Genomic DNA, 14,088 nt, shown 5'->3' with positions numbered 1-14,088 from the left:
AAGGAGATGTCTAACTTAAAGTCATGACGTCGACGGAGGATGTAAATGATTTAATAGGCAGAACAGCTTTATCACATGATGAACATTAAATCCTCTAGCATTTTTCTTGTCTGGTGCCCAGATGTTCATTACATAAGTGGATGAACAGTTAAAAAGTAGAAGGCCAAAGTTATCTGGAAATCTGATACGGTCTCCAGGCAGATGTCGGGCTGAAGGTTCGCAATGTTTTCTGGGTGACGACCGGGCTTCTCTGACAGTCCCTTGCCCGATATAAGTAGATGAACAGTTGATAAAAAGACCAAAACGGATGATTTCCCCATATAACTTACTAGTAGATATACAGCACCTAAAATTGATCATTCGTATGTTTAGTGGTGTCTTAAAGGTTATTTTAGATGTATGCAATTATGTCTGGACCTATTTGGAAAAGATTTCACTGGTTTCAATATAGTGCCAGTGAAATCACTGCCAGTGAAATCTTGTATATTTTCAAATTTTACAAGTCGGGATCCGGGACGAGATACCCCATCATAGCCTAAACTGCAGTACCATTATTCCCGACCGCCTACATAAAAGTGGCTAAAACGACCGTCAAATTGCCTTTTTTCGGGAATGTGGGAATCGCAAAAGGCTTGCAAAGGGGTTTGGCGCCGACTCTTTGACTCAATGTGTATTTATTTATTTATTACGTTTTTCCAACGAAGTGGATGGCATGGTGGAACAGGTGTTCCCTGCTTGGCAAAGGACACCTTTTCAAGGCCGCCATACCGAAATCATACAAAGTAACACAACAATCATGGCAATAATCAATACATATTGAAACCATATAAATAACAAATAGAGTAAATCAACATACAGTATAGAACTCACAAGATAAATTGAATCAGCTTAGCCATATACAAAAGTTGTCATAAAATCTGCACAATACTATGTAGTAAGGTAATGTAAGGTATCATGAAGTACAATAAAACTACCGTGGCGTTGTAGCAAGGCAGCCGCATGATAATGTCCAAGTACAAGGCTGCTCTAAACTGAACAGTGTCATGGACTGTACAGTTTTCAAACCTTTTTATTCAAACTTCCTCGGTCGCGTTCATTTTCATGTTGATTTTCATCAGGTGTAAATTAAATGTATGACATAAAAGCTGAGAAATTAAAAAATTTAATAACTTTTGTACAACATGTATATTCATGCAGCCATTGAACTGCCATTGTACGCTCGTTCTCATTTAAATGTACACATTTTGTAATCTCCGTTACCGCTAGAGGTAAGACGTTCCTGACATTAAGATATGCCACATATAAGCCCCCAAACTGCCGTTTTTAAAAGCTAGAAAAGTTTTAAGTCGTCATAAAAACTACAGTTTGACATCTTATATGTGGCATATCCTAATGCCAGGAACGTCTTATTTCAATCGGTAACGGAGATTACAAAATGTGTACATTTAAATGAGAACGTGCGTGTAGTCATCAAGATGGTGTTTCCTTGCTGCTTGCACCTCAAGTTGAATGAGTTGGCGTCTTGAATTCACGTGATAAATGACAAACAAACTGATATGATATAACATGTATAGATTGTCATAAATGTTGCAGATACACTAGAAGTTGTACAGGAAGCTATATCGGACGTACTGTGCATAAACAGATATCATATTGTCACAGCATATGATACATGAATAAGAATACTAACATATAAACATAGTTGCGTTTTCGGGTTCTTGCATCGATGTCATTTCACCAGATATCTCATATGCATCTGGACCGTTCCATTTTCGCTATTGTATGGTAGGAGGAACGCTATGGTATTGTACTGCCCCTATGACGTTCTCTCTAAGCAGAGGTAAGGTCCGGGGTATTTTCGACGTATTTTCGTGGTATTTTATACGTTTTTCTACTTGCATCGTAAGGGGAGGAAGACGTAACAAAAACCGCACAAGTAGAAAGACGTATGAAATACAGCGAAAATACGTCGAAAATATCCCGGACCTTACCTCTGCTTGGAGAGTACCTACAAGGTTACATGTTTCAACTTAGCATAATCAATTTTGTCATTCTGGTATAGTAGGTCAGAATATACCTTCTTTGGTGAAAATGAAAACGATCTACCACGATGAGCAGAATTGATGCTTCCACCATCTTTAAACTTTTAATGGACTTTACTACAGACGTTACACGTTTCTACCTACCAATTGTTAGCTTTCTTACAAGTTGCCATCATCACATTGGACTTACACATACACGCAAAATACACATACACGCATATTCTATCAGTCAGATTCCAAAGACGAACTTGACAAAGATGTCAAACATCTTACAAACGATGATTGCTACGAACACAGCAGCGAATAGGTGTGATAACTGTTCCTGATGGTCCACATGCGCCCGTTCTGCTGAATAAAAAGGACAACTAGAGTTAACATGAAGAGAATCCATACCGCAGCCTTCAGTGACCGGCAGTTGTTATAGTTGAAAATTCATGGGTAAGACTACCTTGTCCGATCTGTTGACAACCCTTAGTATAGCCTAGTTATGGGATGACATTTTTCATTCAATAACTTTTTTATTTTATCCGGGAAACGAGGCCCAAGAATTGCCACATATCCCAGCGATTTTGACAGAAATTGCATGTCTGCCTGATGCCTACCAATTTGCAGAAACCATTCCCAAGTATGTTTTAGTGATTTCAACCTGTACCTGTCGCCGAAACACCGGTAGGAAAGGCGACAAGCCACTCAAATAGGCGGCTTACCGGCCTGTTGCGGCCTCTGTCGCGGTGCTTCATACTCGGACCTTGGAGGTGGGTTCGGGACGACGTCAGGCATGTGTCTTCCTAATAACATGTCCAGACATCCCTCGGGATCTGAAGTGTAAAATAAGGGAGATGTCATAAACATCTTATTGTAATTGGGGGGGTATTTTGTCAATAGCCTTTATATGTTAGTTGCATTGACAGTAAGTTAAACGTACTTGATGATGAATCTTATAATATTGCTATAAAGCATATCCTATTTGGACAAAATCTGATGTGACGACTGTAACGTTAAGTCAAACACTGTTATGGTGCAATATGAGGAGCCATTCCGAGTGCCGTATTGAAAAGATGGTGTCTTTGGATTGAATCATTGGGCAAAGACTTGAAACCACTCACAGGCGACGTTCAGTTGGGCTGCAATGTCGCTGGAGTTCGGGATGTCCAGCGCCCCTAGTAGTTTCCTCCAGAAGAACCTCCTGTGTAACCTGTCGGTACAGTTCAGCTGACACACCAGCTGGTACTTCTGGGGTATCTGACAGGACAGCAGGTGTATCGGCACCATGCGGCCACCGCTACAGAACACAGAAAATATCCACTGCAGCGTGAACATTGAATCATATTCAGTCCGATTATTTCATTCCTCGTGCGTGCATATATTTCATTGCTGCATCAGCGGCCCATAGTATGTGTGTGTGCCCGTGTGTATGTGTGTGTGTGTGTGCGTGCGTATGTGTGTGTGCGTGCCGCGAGGGTGCGTGTCTGTGGCGTGTGTGTGTGTGCATGTATGTCATGTGTCTGTGCGTGTGTTTGTATGTGTGTGTGTGTGTGTGTGTGTGTGTGTGTGTGTGTGTGTGTGTGTGTGTGTGTGTGTGTGTGTGTGTGTGTGAATGCGCAATAGCATCACGTTATGAAGGCCTTATCCTGTTACCTGGGTTTTACCCCTTGTGCCACCATCGCCTCGTACAGGTTCCATTCCGAGTGCAGGTAGTCCTGGGTGAAGCACACCACAGTTTTCCTGCTCGTCATGGCGGCGTTAAAGACGTTATCAGCGATGGCGGCGCCGGGCTCGGAGTCTCTCTCATATAGATACACCTGTATCGTCGTGTTACAATAATAAGTGTATTATCCCTACTCACCCAACTATAATTTAACCTTAACTTTTCTACAGATGGTGTGAAAATATTTATGATATGTACCGTTCATGTTATGTCTTCTTGTCATAAAAGCACAATGACAGACCTAGACGTCATGGTTCTCAATGCCGTAGCCAATCATGGGTGTTTGCACTCACGTGACTATGACATAATTGTTTTCCGCCATGCTGGATGGCTAAACCAAGAAGTTAACAGGTGAATTTGGATTTGTTTGTGCATTTATAACCATGCTACGATAACATTATACACTGTGAGCAAACTACTTTCGTCAGAGACCTTACCAAGACTACACTGCCCAACACTTGAACAGAACACGAGGACATTCACACCGCTTCCAAACTCATTACTGCAGGACGGAAGTGTACAGGACAAGCTACTTTAAAATTTCCTAGAACAATCTAGGAATGGAACTGCCTGACTGCCAGCGTAGTGTCAGTCAATTAGTTTAAGGTGGGGCTGGCCCAGCACATGGGCCTCCCCACACCCCAGTAGTTGCATACAGTAGCTAAGGCGGCCATCACAGCACTTTTTATTTTTATATTGTTCATGTTGTTGTTTCCTTTATTGCGGTTAGTTTAGTTTAAATTCTGCACTTTTTGTGGAGCACTGGTCACCACCACCGGCCGCCTTAGGCGTGATACCCACACCGGGTTTTGCCCAGTATTATAATAAATTATATATAGATACTAGATAGATAGAGACTTGAAAGAGAAGAAAGATCTGACCTTTTGGCCGATGTTCTCCAGAGCCTGTGTCAAGACCTCCAGTACGTATGACAGCTGGTTGGGATGGCATGATATGAACACGTCCCATTGGTGCTCTGGGTCGCCGCCTTAATAACACAAGTTGTACCACTTATTATGTCGATATTTGACACTTACTTAAGAAGTGTTCTGGACCTAGAAAGATTGTTCTTACATATTGTATTCCTTGACCTTTATTTTTTTCTAAAGGTGTGGATACTAAGAAGGGCTCAAAATATCAAACGGAAACCGTACACTGCACAACCCGGAAATAACCTTTCATTCTAGTTTCTTGTAAGTTGATTCCCTGATCAGAATAATCTCCAAACAAATTTTGTACAAGGTTTGTGATAACATTTATAACGTTAAATATGCTGGACACACCAGTTCGGCATTGGGTGGCTTAAGTTTACGTTCCGTTGTAATAAAGAAACCAATATACGCTTGTAACCTAACTCCGGAAGCATGTAACTTAAAATCCGTAGTATATTGCACACACTCGGAGTGTAAAAGTAGAACATGAAGGGGGCACCAAACCTGTAGCCATGAGGTCAGGAGAATCGGGTGATTTCCTGAATATCTACGCTGTCCATATCAAGGGAAGATCAAGCAAAGCTACAGGGATGAAGGTGCATAGTTTACACCTGCTGTTTTAATACATCACAAGTTATGGTGTCCAAGGTCTGCCAGCTGTTACACCACAATCAGCCGGAAGGGGGCGCTATTGTCCAAATACCCATAATGCTCCTGCACAGGCAGACGGTGGCGGACAGAGGACACAGCGGCGTTGACAAATTTATATTCATACCAACTCTCCGAGTTATTCAACGGATTCATCGCAAGCCAGTGGCCTTGGGACCGTGAGATACCGTACAGAAACTTGTTGTGAAGTTACCATGGCGTTAGTGGCCTATGGGAGTAGCGGCGAAAGCGATTCTGACGATGAAGAAGCTCAGCGCCCTCCCCCCTCCCTCAGCTCTGTGACAACAGCTAAGCCTGCAGCTGCCAGGTCCAGTCTCGGGCTCCCTCCTCCGAAAAACACGAGATCTGGGGAGAGAAGTGGACTTGGTATTGTCCTTCCGTCCCCGAAAAGAAGTACTCAATCCTTTGTTTCCGAGGGTGAAGTTAAAGATGTAGAGGACAAGAGAAAGAAGATCGGGCTTCATCTTCCTCCTCCCAAAACACAGAAGACAGATCAGGAGGCACCGAAATCTTCCAGGTCGTCACTTTTCTCAACCCTTCCTCCTCCCAAGTCTTCAAGCACAACAACAGAAGCACAGCCTTCACACGAGACTGGCAACAAAACCAAACTTGGGTCACTTGTAGGGCCTAGAAGGAGAGAACCTGTCAAAATCGCCATTCCTGCCTTGCCTGAGGTATGCTGTCATAATTTTAGATGAGCTGTAGTTACTTGCTACTGGCTGATTGACATGTTTATCTCGATTTCATGACGTTTTCCGGCCCAATAGCCAATCAAGATGGTTTGGCACCATTACTAGTGTGGTTTATAGACATTTTGCCATCAAGAGGTTGCCTAACTCTATTCTAACCCTAATCCTAGCCATAACACAAGTCGTCGGAAGCCTGGTGGCTGGTGCCAAACTGTTCTCATTGGCTACGGGCCAAACCGCCCAGGTTTCGAAAAATCCTGATACCGTTTTTTCCATCGTACATTTTCATTTCATTCATAGACCTGTTTCGTTTTACACCTGACCATGTTTCTCGTTTAAATCTGAATTTCTCTTCCTTTGCAGCCAGACTCAGATGAAGAAGATGAACCTGCAGCGAAGAAACAGAAGGCATCAGTGCAGGGTAGTGGCTTGGCATCTCTCCTCCCTGCTCCTAAGGGCAGTGCAGTTGCCTCCATTTTCAGCAAGAAGTCAGTAGCTTCATCAACAACAACAACAGCAACATCATCTAATGTGAAAGAGAACACCACCATATTCAACAAGAAGGAGGACTTCGTCCCGTATACCCTCACAAAGAACAAGCCTTCAGCTACCTCTACTGGTACGTCTTCTACTAAAACTGCACAAGGTCAGAATTCTACAGCATCCCCATCCACTGTGGTGTCTAAGAAGAAAAATCCCATCGGAGTTGGCCCAGCCGAACCCATACAGACGGCATCCGCAGCGAAACTTGCCAAACTCAACATGTTGAAAAAACTCACCAAGGAAGAAGACAGTGTAAAGGATGATGGTAGTGATGAGGAGGACCAGTCAACAAACTTCTTTTCTCTTGGAGACTCAAAAGATGATGATGTCACTCCAAGCCAAGACCAAGAAGTTAGAGTTCCTTTTCCTGTAGAGCCCGCGCTCGACTACAGCACTGCCCCTGGTACTTCAAGTTCAGTGTCAGCAAGTGTGTCAAGTTCAACGTTCCAAGCACCGTATGTGAACCCTGACCCGTACAATCAATACAGTGAGGCAGGTCCCTACATGCAGTACAACCAACCGTATGACTACTCAGACTACAACCAGCAGGTAGATCTTTCTACTATTCCACTATTCAAATGGGATCTAAAATGGAATATGATTTCATTGATGTTCTTTTAGGGTTGACTTGCTTCCATTTTTAGATGATGAATTAGATAGCAAAAACGGGTGGGGTAACTGTCAATTTATTAGCTATAGGATACATTATCATCATCAAGTTCTGTTGTTTTTGATATTTGTAAAAAGTGTGTGAAATTGTTTTGGGAAATACTGGTATTGATTTCTAAATGAGACGTTGTAACAATGTATTTTCAGTCTTACCCTGATGACACAGTGCAGGAAGGTTCCAGTCAGCAGCAGTTCCCGACACAGCCTGTAGCAGGGCCGTACGTTCAGGATGAAATGGTTTGTGATCTGCACTGACTACTAACATGATTAGAACATTCCCCATACCATCATAGATCAGGTGACAGATAAGATCAACTGTGTCTGATGTGATTCTACACTATCTTTTTTAGTAATTACTAAATAATTGATGATGAATTAATTAATGTCTTGTACCATATGTGTCTGTTAGATGTCTACAATGATATGAAACTTGGTTGCTTTTTTCACCATATTAATATATTCAACAATTACATGGAATGATGAAGCGTGTATTTTCAATTTCCATGCTGCAACAAACAAAAGCAAGCCTGTGCTCCAGCTATAAAGTATAAGGTCCCATTGTTGTTTTTACAGTTTGTGAGGATGCAGGGAAAGAAGAACCGCGGAGAGGAAATCAAGATCATCGATGTCCACGAGGACAGCCAGCGTGCCAAGATGGAGGACTGGAAAATACAGATGGACGCCGAGGAGAGGGAGTTCATGCTGTCACGGTCAAAAGTCAGTACAACTTTCAAATGCTCCATGTATTTATATACTGAACAAAAAATGAGTTGAAGTAAAACCTCTCACTGAGACATACTCTATGTAAACACTTAGCTTTTTGTCTTAAATTTTGTCTCCAATGTTATACAAATTTATTTTACAGAAATCAGGAAAGCTGCCGTCTCGCCAGCAGAGGAACAAACACCAGATCACCTACCTTGCCTTCCAGGTGAGTTTTCTACTTGTTATGGTCTCTGCTGTAGTTCATTTTGATACTGACAAAGCATGGTTTTCATTGTTGAAACCAAAATGCTCCCATGTCACACATTAAAAAAGAAGTATGGTAGCCGTTTTGTTTTTGCATTGTCCTAAGTAAAATGTTAAGTGTAAATCCATTTAATATTGTGGTTGGTAATTTTAGCTGTTTTAGGAAAAGTGAGTAGTTCACTGCATTTAATTTTAACGTTGGAAGAAACATCCCAAATGTTAGTGATTAAACATTTGCAGTGATGAAATTTTAGCGGTTGACTAGTGGCTGTTAAAATAGCTAAAATTGAGTTACAAGAATTACTCTTCTGTACCCAAAGAACTATACTTGTGTTTTGAATCATATTGGTCTCTTTTTTGTCACAGGCAAAGGAGAGAGAGCTTGAGTTGAAAAACCAATGGTCTCAGAACAGGATGACCAAAAGACAGACCCAAGCAAAGTACGGTTTCTGAAACAAAGGACTGTTGGAAAGGAATTATCCAGTCAGAGTGTCGAATTAGTCTCTAGTTGTTGTAATAGTACTTGTGGTGTATGTGTAAAGGTTCCTAAGAATTCTTTTTTCAAATCATTGTCAACAAAAAAAAGGCAGGATTTCAACTGTTTTGATGAAACCCAGCATGTACATTTTGCAAAGAACATCTACAATTTTCTTGTCAAGACATTGTTTGTTATCACGGCAAGCAAGGTACCTAACCATGTACATATATAGGTATGCGTAAGTTCTCATGTTTGTTGGAGAGTATTGATATATTCCAAACCATACCGTTGCATGTAAAAAAGCTTGGAGGGGGTAGCTGTGTAATTTATGTACAGATAGATTAACAATGAGGGGAACAATTTTCAGAAATTGTTGTAAACTACATAATTGTTATTTTATCAACTATTTATGCCACCAGCAGTTATTTTCTAACAAAATAACTTACATTCAAGGTTCTGAATCAACCACAGTCATGGCTTTACATGATGATATTCAGGTGGTGAAAAATGATAGAAACATACAAACATGCACAAAGCTTATGTTTGTTTCAATCTAGCTAGTCTGTATTTATTGGTATCACCAAAAACACTGTAAGTGCAGGAAATATGAAATAATGTACTAGACTATAACTAAGTCTGTAACTATTGACAACACGAAGATTTTGTAATCCAGAATATTTCCAGTTTTGCCGCCCAAATTCTACATTGACCACCTTTAAATTGGGTTGTTAAACTTATAGCAGTGTTCTTTTGTTTTGTGGCATCTTAGAAGTAAAATTTCTTTCTAAGGTCCCCAAGTGTTTTGCATATATTTTACTGAAACTTATTACTCTGTCCATACATGTATAAGTAACATCAACCCCAAAACAAAGCAATGAAACAATGCCAGATGTAAAGGTTACACCAGTTTTATTACACATGTACATCCAAGCACATCTCAACATTTAAAATAGAAAAAGTGGAATGGGAAAAAAATTAGGAGCAATTTCAAAATGTTTTTTAGAACTTGTTTCTTGGGAATGATACGCGTGTACCTTAACTTGTAGAAGAAAACTACATTACATTGTACATGTATTCACTAATCAACATGCTGTTTATTTGTTTAATTTTTTCAACAATACCAAATTCAATGTACATGTATGTTATTATTGTAATGCTGAAAGTTTCCTGATAACAAGAATTAACATGAAACACACTGAAATTGTAGGTATTTAAAAACTCTAATATTTATACCTCATCTAAGCTACTATTGCACATGACACCTCAAACAGTAGACTTGTAAGAGTACATTTCAGTCTCAAAGCGGTTTTGCCCTCTGCACAGTAATTGAATGCCTAACTTTGTAGTGAAGTAAACTGAAAGATCTTATTACTTTAATGCCTACCTTATCAATGTCTTATAACTTATCACACCAATACCTACAAGGGCCCAAACCATGTTCATTGACATCAGTACACTTTAATCTTCCACTACCTCAATTGTGACTCCATCATTCTCTTCCTCATCTTGGTACTTCTCAAACCTAGGCACATCTTCTGTCAGATCAGCAGCAGCGGCGCTTTTTCTTCTCTGTGCAGTTTTCCTTAACCTGAAGCCAGATTTCCTACCCCCACAAGTGGGATCTTCCACCTGTGGTCTCTGCCCTATCCCAAGACCTTGTACCTCCACCCTTACATCATCCCTCTGTGTGACTCCCCTGTACACTTGTCCTTCCACTCTCAGTTGTCCATCGCGGTTGAGTGTTGCCCGTAGGCTTCGCGTGTCCAGTCCCCTTGGAAGTGCATACTGACGCTCAAATTCTTTTTCAAAGCACTGCTCCTCACAGCTGCATGTTTGCTTACCACTGACGATAAGTTGCCTGCCCTCAGTCCTAACTTGTATGTTCTCAGGGTAGTAACCGTTAATCTGTACTGAGGCAACCTGTGACATGGGTACTTTGGGAGGTGTTCGGTGGGATGTTTGTTCACGAGAGTTGTGCTGGCTCTGTTGCCTGGCCTGTGATTTCTGTTACATGATACAAAAAAGAAAGATAATCAGTCATCCTCTATTGAGAAGTTGAAGAAAGCAGAACAGATCAGTAATACAGTACTCTGATTTTGAGTGATCTATTCACGAAATTCAGGGAGGAAGAGTCCTTTCAATGCTAGTACAATGTATGTCTAATAGGAGCTTCCTTTGTCTTGAACATGAGGTTCTTCCTCACAGGGTGGGGAAGTACTAACATTGCCAGAGATGCATTGTATAGAAAAATGATGGCTATCTATTTGCTGTCTTTTAATGAAATACATTTGTTTCGTCAAAAGTAGTGGAGCGTATATTTACCTGGTGCATGTCTGACTGTCTCTGCTGTGCTTGCTGCCGTGCTGCATCTCTCCTAATCTGTGCCTCTCTTTCTCTCTGCTGTCTCTCTTGTTGTGCCTTGATTTTCTCCCATTCCCTCCTGTCTCTCATCAGTTTGTCCTGCTGAGTTTTATTTGGTCTCTTCTTCCCTGCCCTCAGATGCTCATCCTCCCAATCCCTCCTCCCATCCTCTTCCACTTTTCTCTTGTCTTCTGTTTCTTCCAAAATAGTGTGCAACGGCGAGTTCTTTGCTGGTTGTCTGGAACCTTTACAGTTTTCCTTCTGCAACATAAACAATGCAGAGATTTAAGAAATTGACAAAAATTAAATGCAACCTGTCAAGAATATTTAAAAACTTGAGTCTTAGCAAATATCTCATTAACATTTTGTCTTACATCACTGGAATATCATATACATGTTTAGTTATAATCATGCATTCATGCAAAAAGCATCATGCCTTAGTTTGGTTAGAAATTGTAAAAGAAGTATACAAACTTAAGTTTCCATACTTTCTGAAGGTTAAGTATTGGAGCAGAAGAATTGATATGTGATTTGATTAGGTAATATCAGTGTGAAGGTGAAAAATATAGTTTTCAAGACAGGCAAAAAAAGACCATGCAAGTAGAAGAAAGACTGGAGGATCGAGAGAGACAGGCATACTTTGTCTTTGATCGTGCACCAGTTCTACTGGCACCTGCAATAGTCTGAATAAGGACAGTCCAGGATGGTATGGTGCTCATGAAGGTGTCCTATAAATAAGGAGGACAGAAGGAAGAGGTGAGGCAGAGACTGTGGATTGGTGAATTCCACAGCTGTGAAGGGACTTCATCTCTAGTTGCTCCACAGTCATGTGGAAACTTATTAAGTCCACCACCATGGAATTACACCTCTATTAGTTATAGTCTTGGCACAGCTGCAGATTTTAGACTGTAGATCCCTTCACAGTGGTAGTATTCGTCAATACACGGTGTATGGAAAAAGCTCAGGAAAGAACATAATACAAATCACCAGAAAAAATAGCCTGGGTAACATCCTCTGTTGTTTATTGCTTGCTCAATCTTGGGAGCTAGTGAACAGATTGAGCCAGCAGTAACAATGGAGGATGCTACCCAGGCTACAGAAAAAAAGTCATGGATGACATTGTATGTGCTTGAAGCCATATAGTTTGGACAAAGAAAGTGTCTTGCAGAGTTGCACACCTGTATCATCTCCTCCATGTCCTCTTGCTCTTGGTCCTGTTGCTGTTGTCCTGTTGCACTGGAAGGCTCTGGTCTTCTTGTTACCTTTTCTTCCTCACCTGGCACAGGTTGATGCTGACACTGGTAGTGGGGAGATGGGGTTTCTTCTTGTTTATTGTATGTTTCTTCCTGTGTTACACACAGTAATTAAAAAGAAAGTTTAGGTTTTTATTGGAGGGATACATGGATTCTGCACAAAGAAAATTTTGACAGGCGCACATGGGATAACTCAATCTCAGAAATCACTGTGAATTTCTGATGGAGAACTAACCTGGCGTGTTTGACAAGAGCACATATTGGGGAACCCTGTGACCATGTTAATGTCATGCATGAGGGATGAGCTCCACAGGAGGGGATGCATGTGGAGTGCACGTGGGGTGATGACGGCATGACCCGGGTGGTGACGCAGGGACAGGCTGGGGTGATGTGGCCATCGCATAGCCATAGGGATGACGTCATCATATGATCCTGTCTCGCCACTGGAAAAGGCAACAGTGTTAAATTGATACATACATAATACATATCAATAAGAATGGGCAGTGTCGCAACTTTCTCGTATCAAGGACTTGCTTGTATCAAATGCCAGACAAAATAGTTTTCCCCATACACTAAGGAACATTAAAATCCGGACCTCCCTAACACTTATGTACAGCAGTTTGAACTTTATAGATTATGTGTAAAGTTTGAGACGAAGCGTAATGCTTTTTCGGTAACGGTCGGTACAGTCATCATTCAGGATAAAAGCATCGCCCTGTGCAACAAGGACAATCCTCTTCGCCTTAATACTGAATAATACTGATGATATCATAAATCTTGCTTTTCTATCGAAACCATTTAATTGGCGATTCATGGGCCCAAGAAATAAGGGATGCAAGGTAAGCAAAGCGTAACGTTACTGCAAAAAGACAATATCATATGTATAGTCAAACTCACCAAAAGGGGTTGGAGAATGCTTCCCATTGAGCGGCTTGTCCACAGCATACGGCCGCCAAGACGAGCACAACTAGTATCGCCTCCTTTAGTACTGTCATCTCTAACAAATGGCGTCGCGGGTTCAAGAAATACTTCACAAAATCTAAAAGTCACCGTTTCGATGCCAACTCCTCAGTGAAAGTTCGCGAATATCGACGGTTGATTTTCTGAAAAACGTGAAAAAGTTTCCGACCTCCAAGTAGACGACCAAGTGTTGGTATGATTCTGCCCGAACCCTCGTTGGAATAAATAGAGGAAAATAGACACGTCAGCATAAGGCTTTACACTGAAGTACACGTCATCTTTCCCAGTATTCCTAACAACATGTTCGTGGCTATTTGGAGTCACCGGTTGCGTGTGCCGTGTTACTAATTTCGTCACTCCATCGCTGAGATTTCTCAATGGATGACCTGTTGATACAGGGTGACCCGGGGAAACACCCCTGATGACGTAGGCAGAGTTGGCGAAAGCTGATTGGCTGTGAGAAAATCTTTGCCAGTGGATGATGACGAGCTCTAGAAGATCATTCTCTGAGCGCGCGAATGATGTAATGTTTTATGTTCATACAACAAGGATGTTTTTATAGTTCAGCGTAGAACACGTGTATGTATGAAACATGTCTTATTTTTCTCAACAATGTAATGCATCAACAATGAGTTTTCTGAAAGGTACAATAAATTATGTATGTATTAAAGCTCCTTAGTTTTCCACTATTTTGTCCAGCATATAAGATCATATAACAGCTGATCAATTTGATTAGGTCAAAAATACTTTTATTGAATAATTCGTACTATTTAGCAAGCTTTTAATATATTGCCACGGCAACAAATTAGGTTTTG

The 14,088-nt window shown here is 41.1% G+C and overlaps 3 protein-coding genes across 4 annotated transcripts; 1 reads left to right on the top strand and 2 right to left on the bottom strand.

Annotated features, from left to right (window-relative positions):
- Window positions 1–669: 669 nt before the first annotated feature.
- Window positions 670–5,346, bottom strand: LOC136428305 (toll-like receptor 2). Of its 2 annotated transcripts, none has more exons than XM_066417704.1 (6): window positions 5,187–5,346; window positions 4,632–4,738; window positions 3,681–3,844; window positions 3,149–3,324; window positions 2,750–2,860; window positions 670–2,390 (listed from the first exon to the last, which is right to left on the bottom strand). In XM_066417704.1, the coding sequence occupies exons 1-6, from the start codon at window positions 5,194–5,196 to the stop codon at window positions 2,272–2,274; spliced, it is 687 nt and encodes a 228-aa protein (XP_066273801.1). In that variant the 5' UTR covers window positions 5,197–5,346; the 3' UTR covers window positions 670–2,271. The 2 variants fall into 2 exon arrangements, with proteins under 2 accessions (XP_066273801.1, XP_066273802.1); XM_066417705.1 differs by having other exon boundaries at window positions 670–2,387; window positions 5,187–5,344.
- Window positions 5,347–5,407: 61 nt separating this feature from the next.
- Window positions 5,408–9,491, top strand: LOC136428301 (proline-rich protein PRCC-like). The gene is made up of 6 exons (XM_066417699.1): window positions 5,408–6,025; window positions 6,404–7,132; window positions 7,400–7,489; window positions 7,826–7,969; window positions 8,118–8,183; window positions 8,588–9,491. Exons 1-6 carry the CDS (start codon window positions 5,546–5,548, stop codon window positions 8,672–8,674), a joined length of 1,596 nt encoding a protein of 531 aa, XP_066273796.1. The 5' UTR covers window positions 5,408–5,545; the 3' UTR covers window positions 8,675–9,491.
- Window positions 9,492–9,591: 100 nt separating this feature from the next.
- LOC136428304 (trichohyalin-like) lies at window positions 9,592–14,079 on the bottom strand. Its single transcript, XM_066417702.1, has 5 exons — window positions 13,211–14,079; window positions 12,549–12,756; window positions 12,239–12,406; window positions 11,022–11,321; window positions 9,592–10,703 (listed from the first exon to the last, which is right to left on the bottom strand). The coding sequence occupies exons 1-5, from the start codon at window positions 13,306–13,308 to the stop codon at window positions 10,158–10,160; spliced, it is 1,320 nt and encodes a 439-aa protein (XP_066273799.1). The 5' UTR covers window positions 13,309–14,079; the 3' UTR covers window positions 9,592–10,157.
- Window positions 14,080–14,088: the final 9 nt, after the last annotated feature.

Source organism: Branchiostoma lanceolatum, chromosome 2 (assembly GCF_035083965.1).
Source record: "Branchiostoma lanceolatum isolate klBraLanc5 chromosome 2, klBraLanc5.hap2, whole genome shotgun sequence".
In the NCBI taxonomy this organism is placed as follows: Eukaryota; Metazoa; Chordata; class Leptocardii; order Amphioxiformes; family Branchiostomatidae; genus Branchiostoma; species Branchiostoma lanceolatum.
The sequence above is the reverse complement of the archived record's forward strand: the minus strand, read 5'-3'. Positions and strand labels throughout refer to the sequence as shown.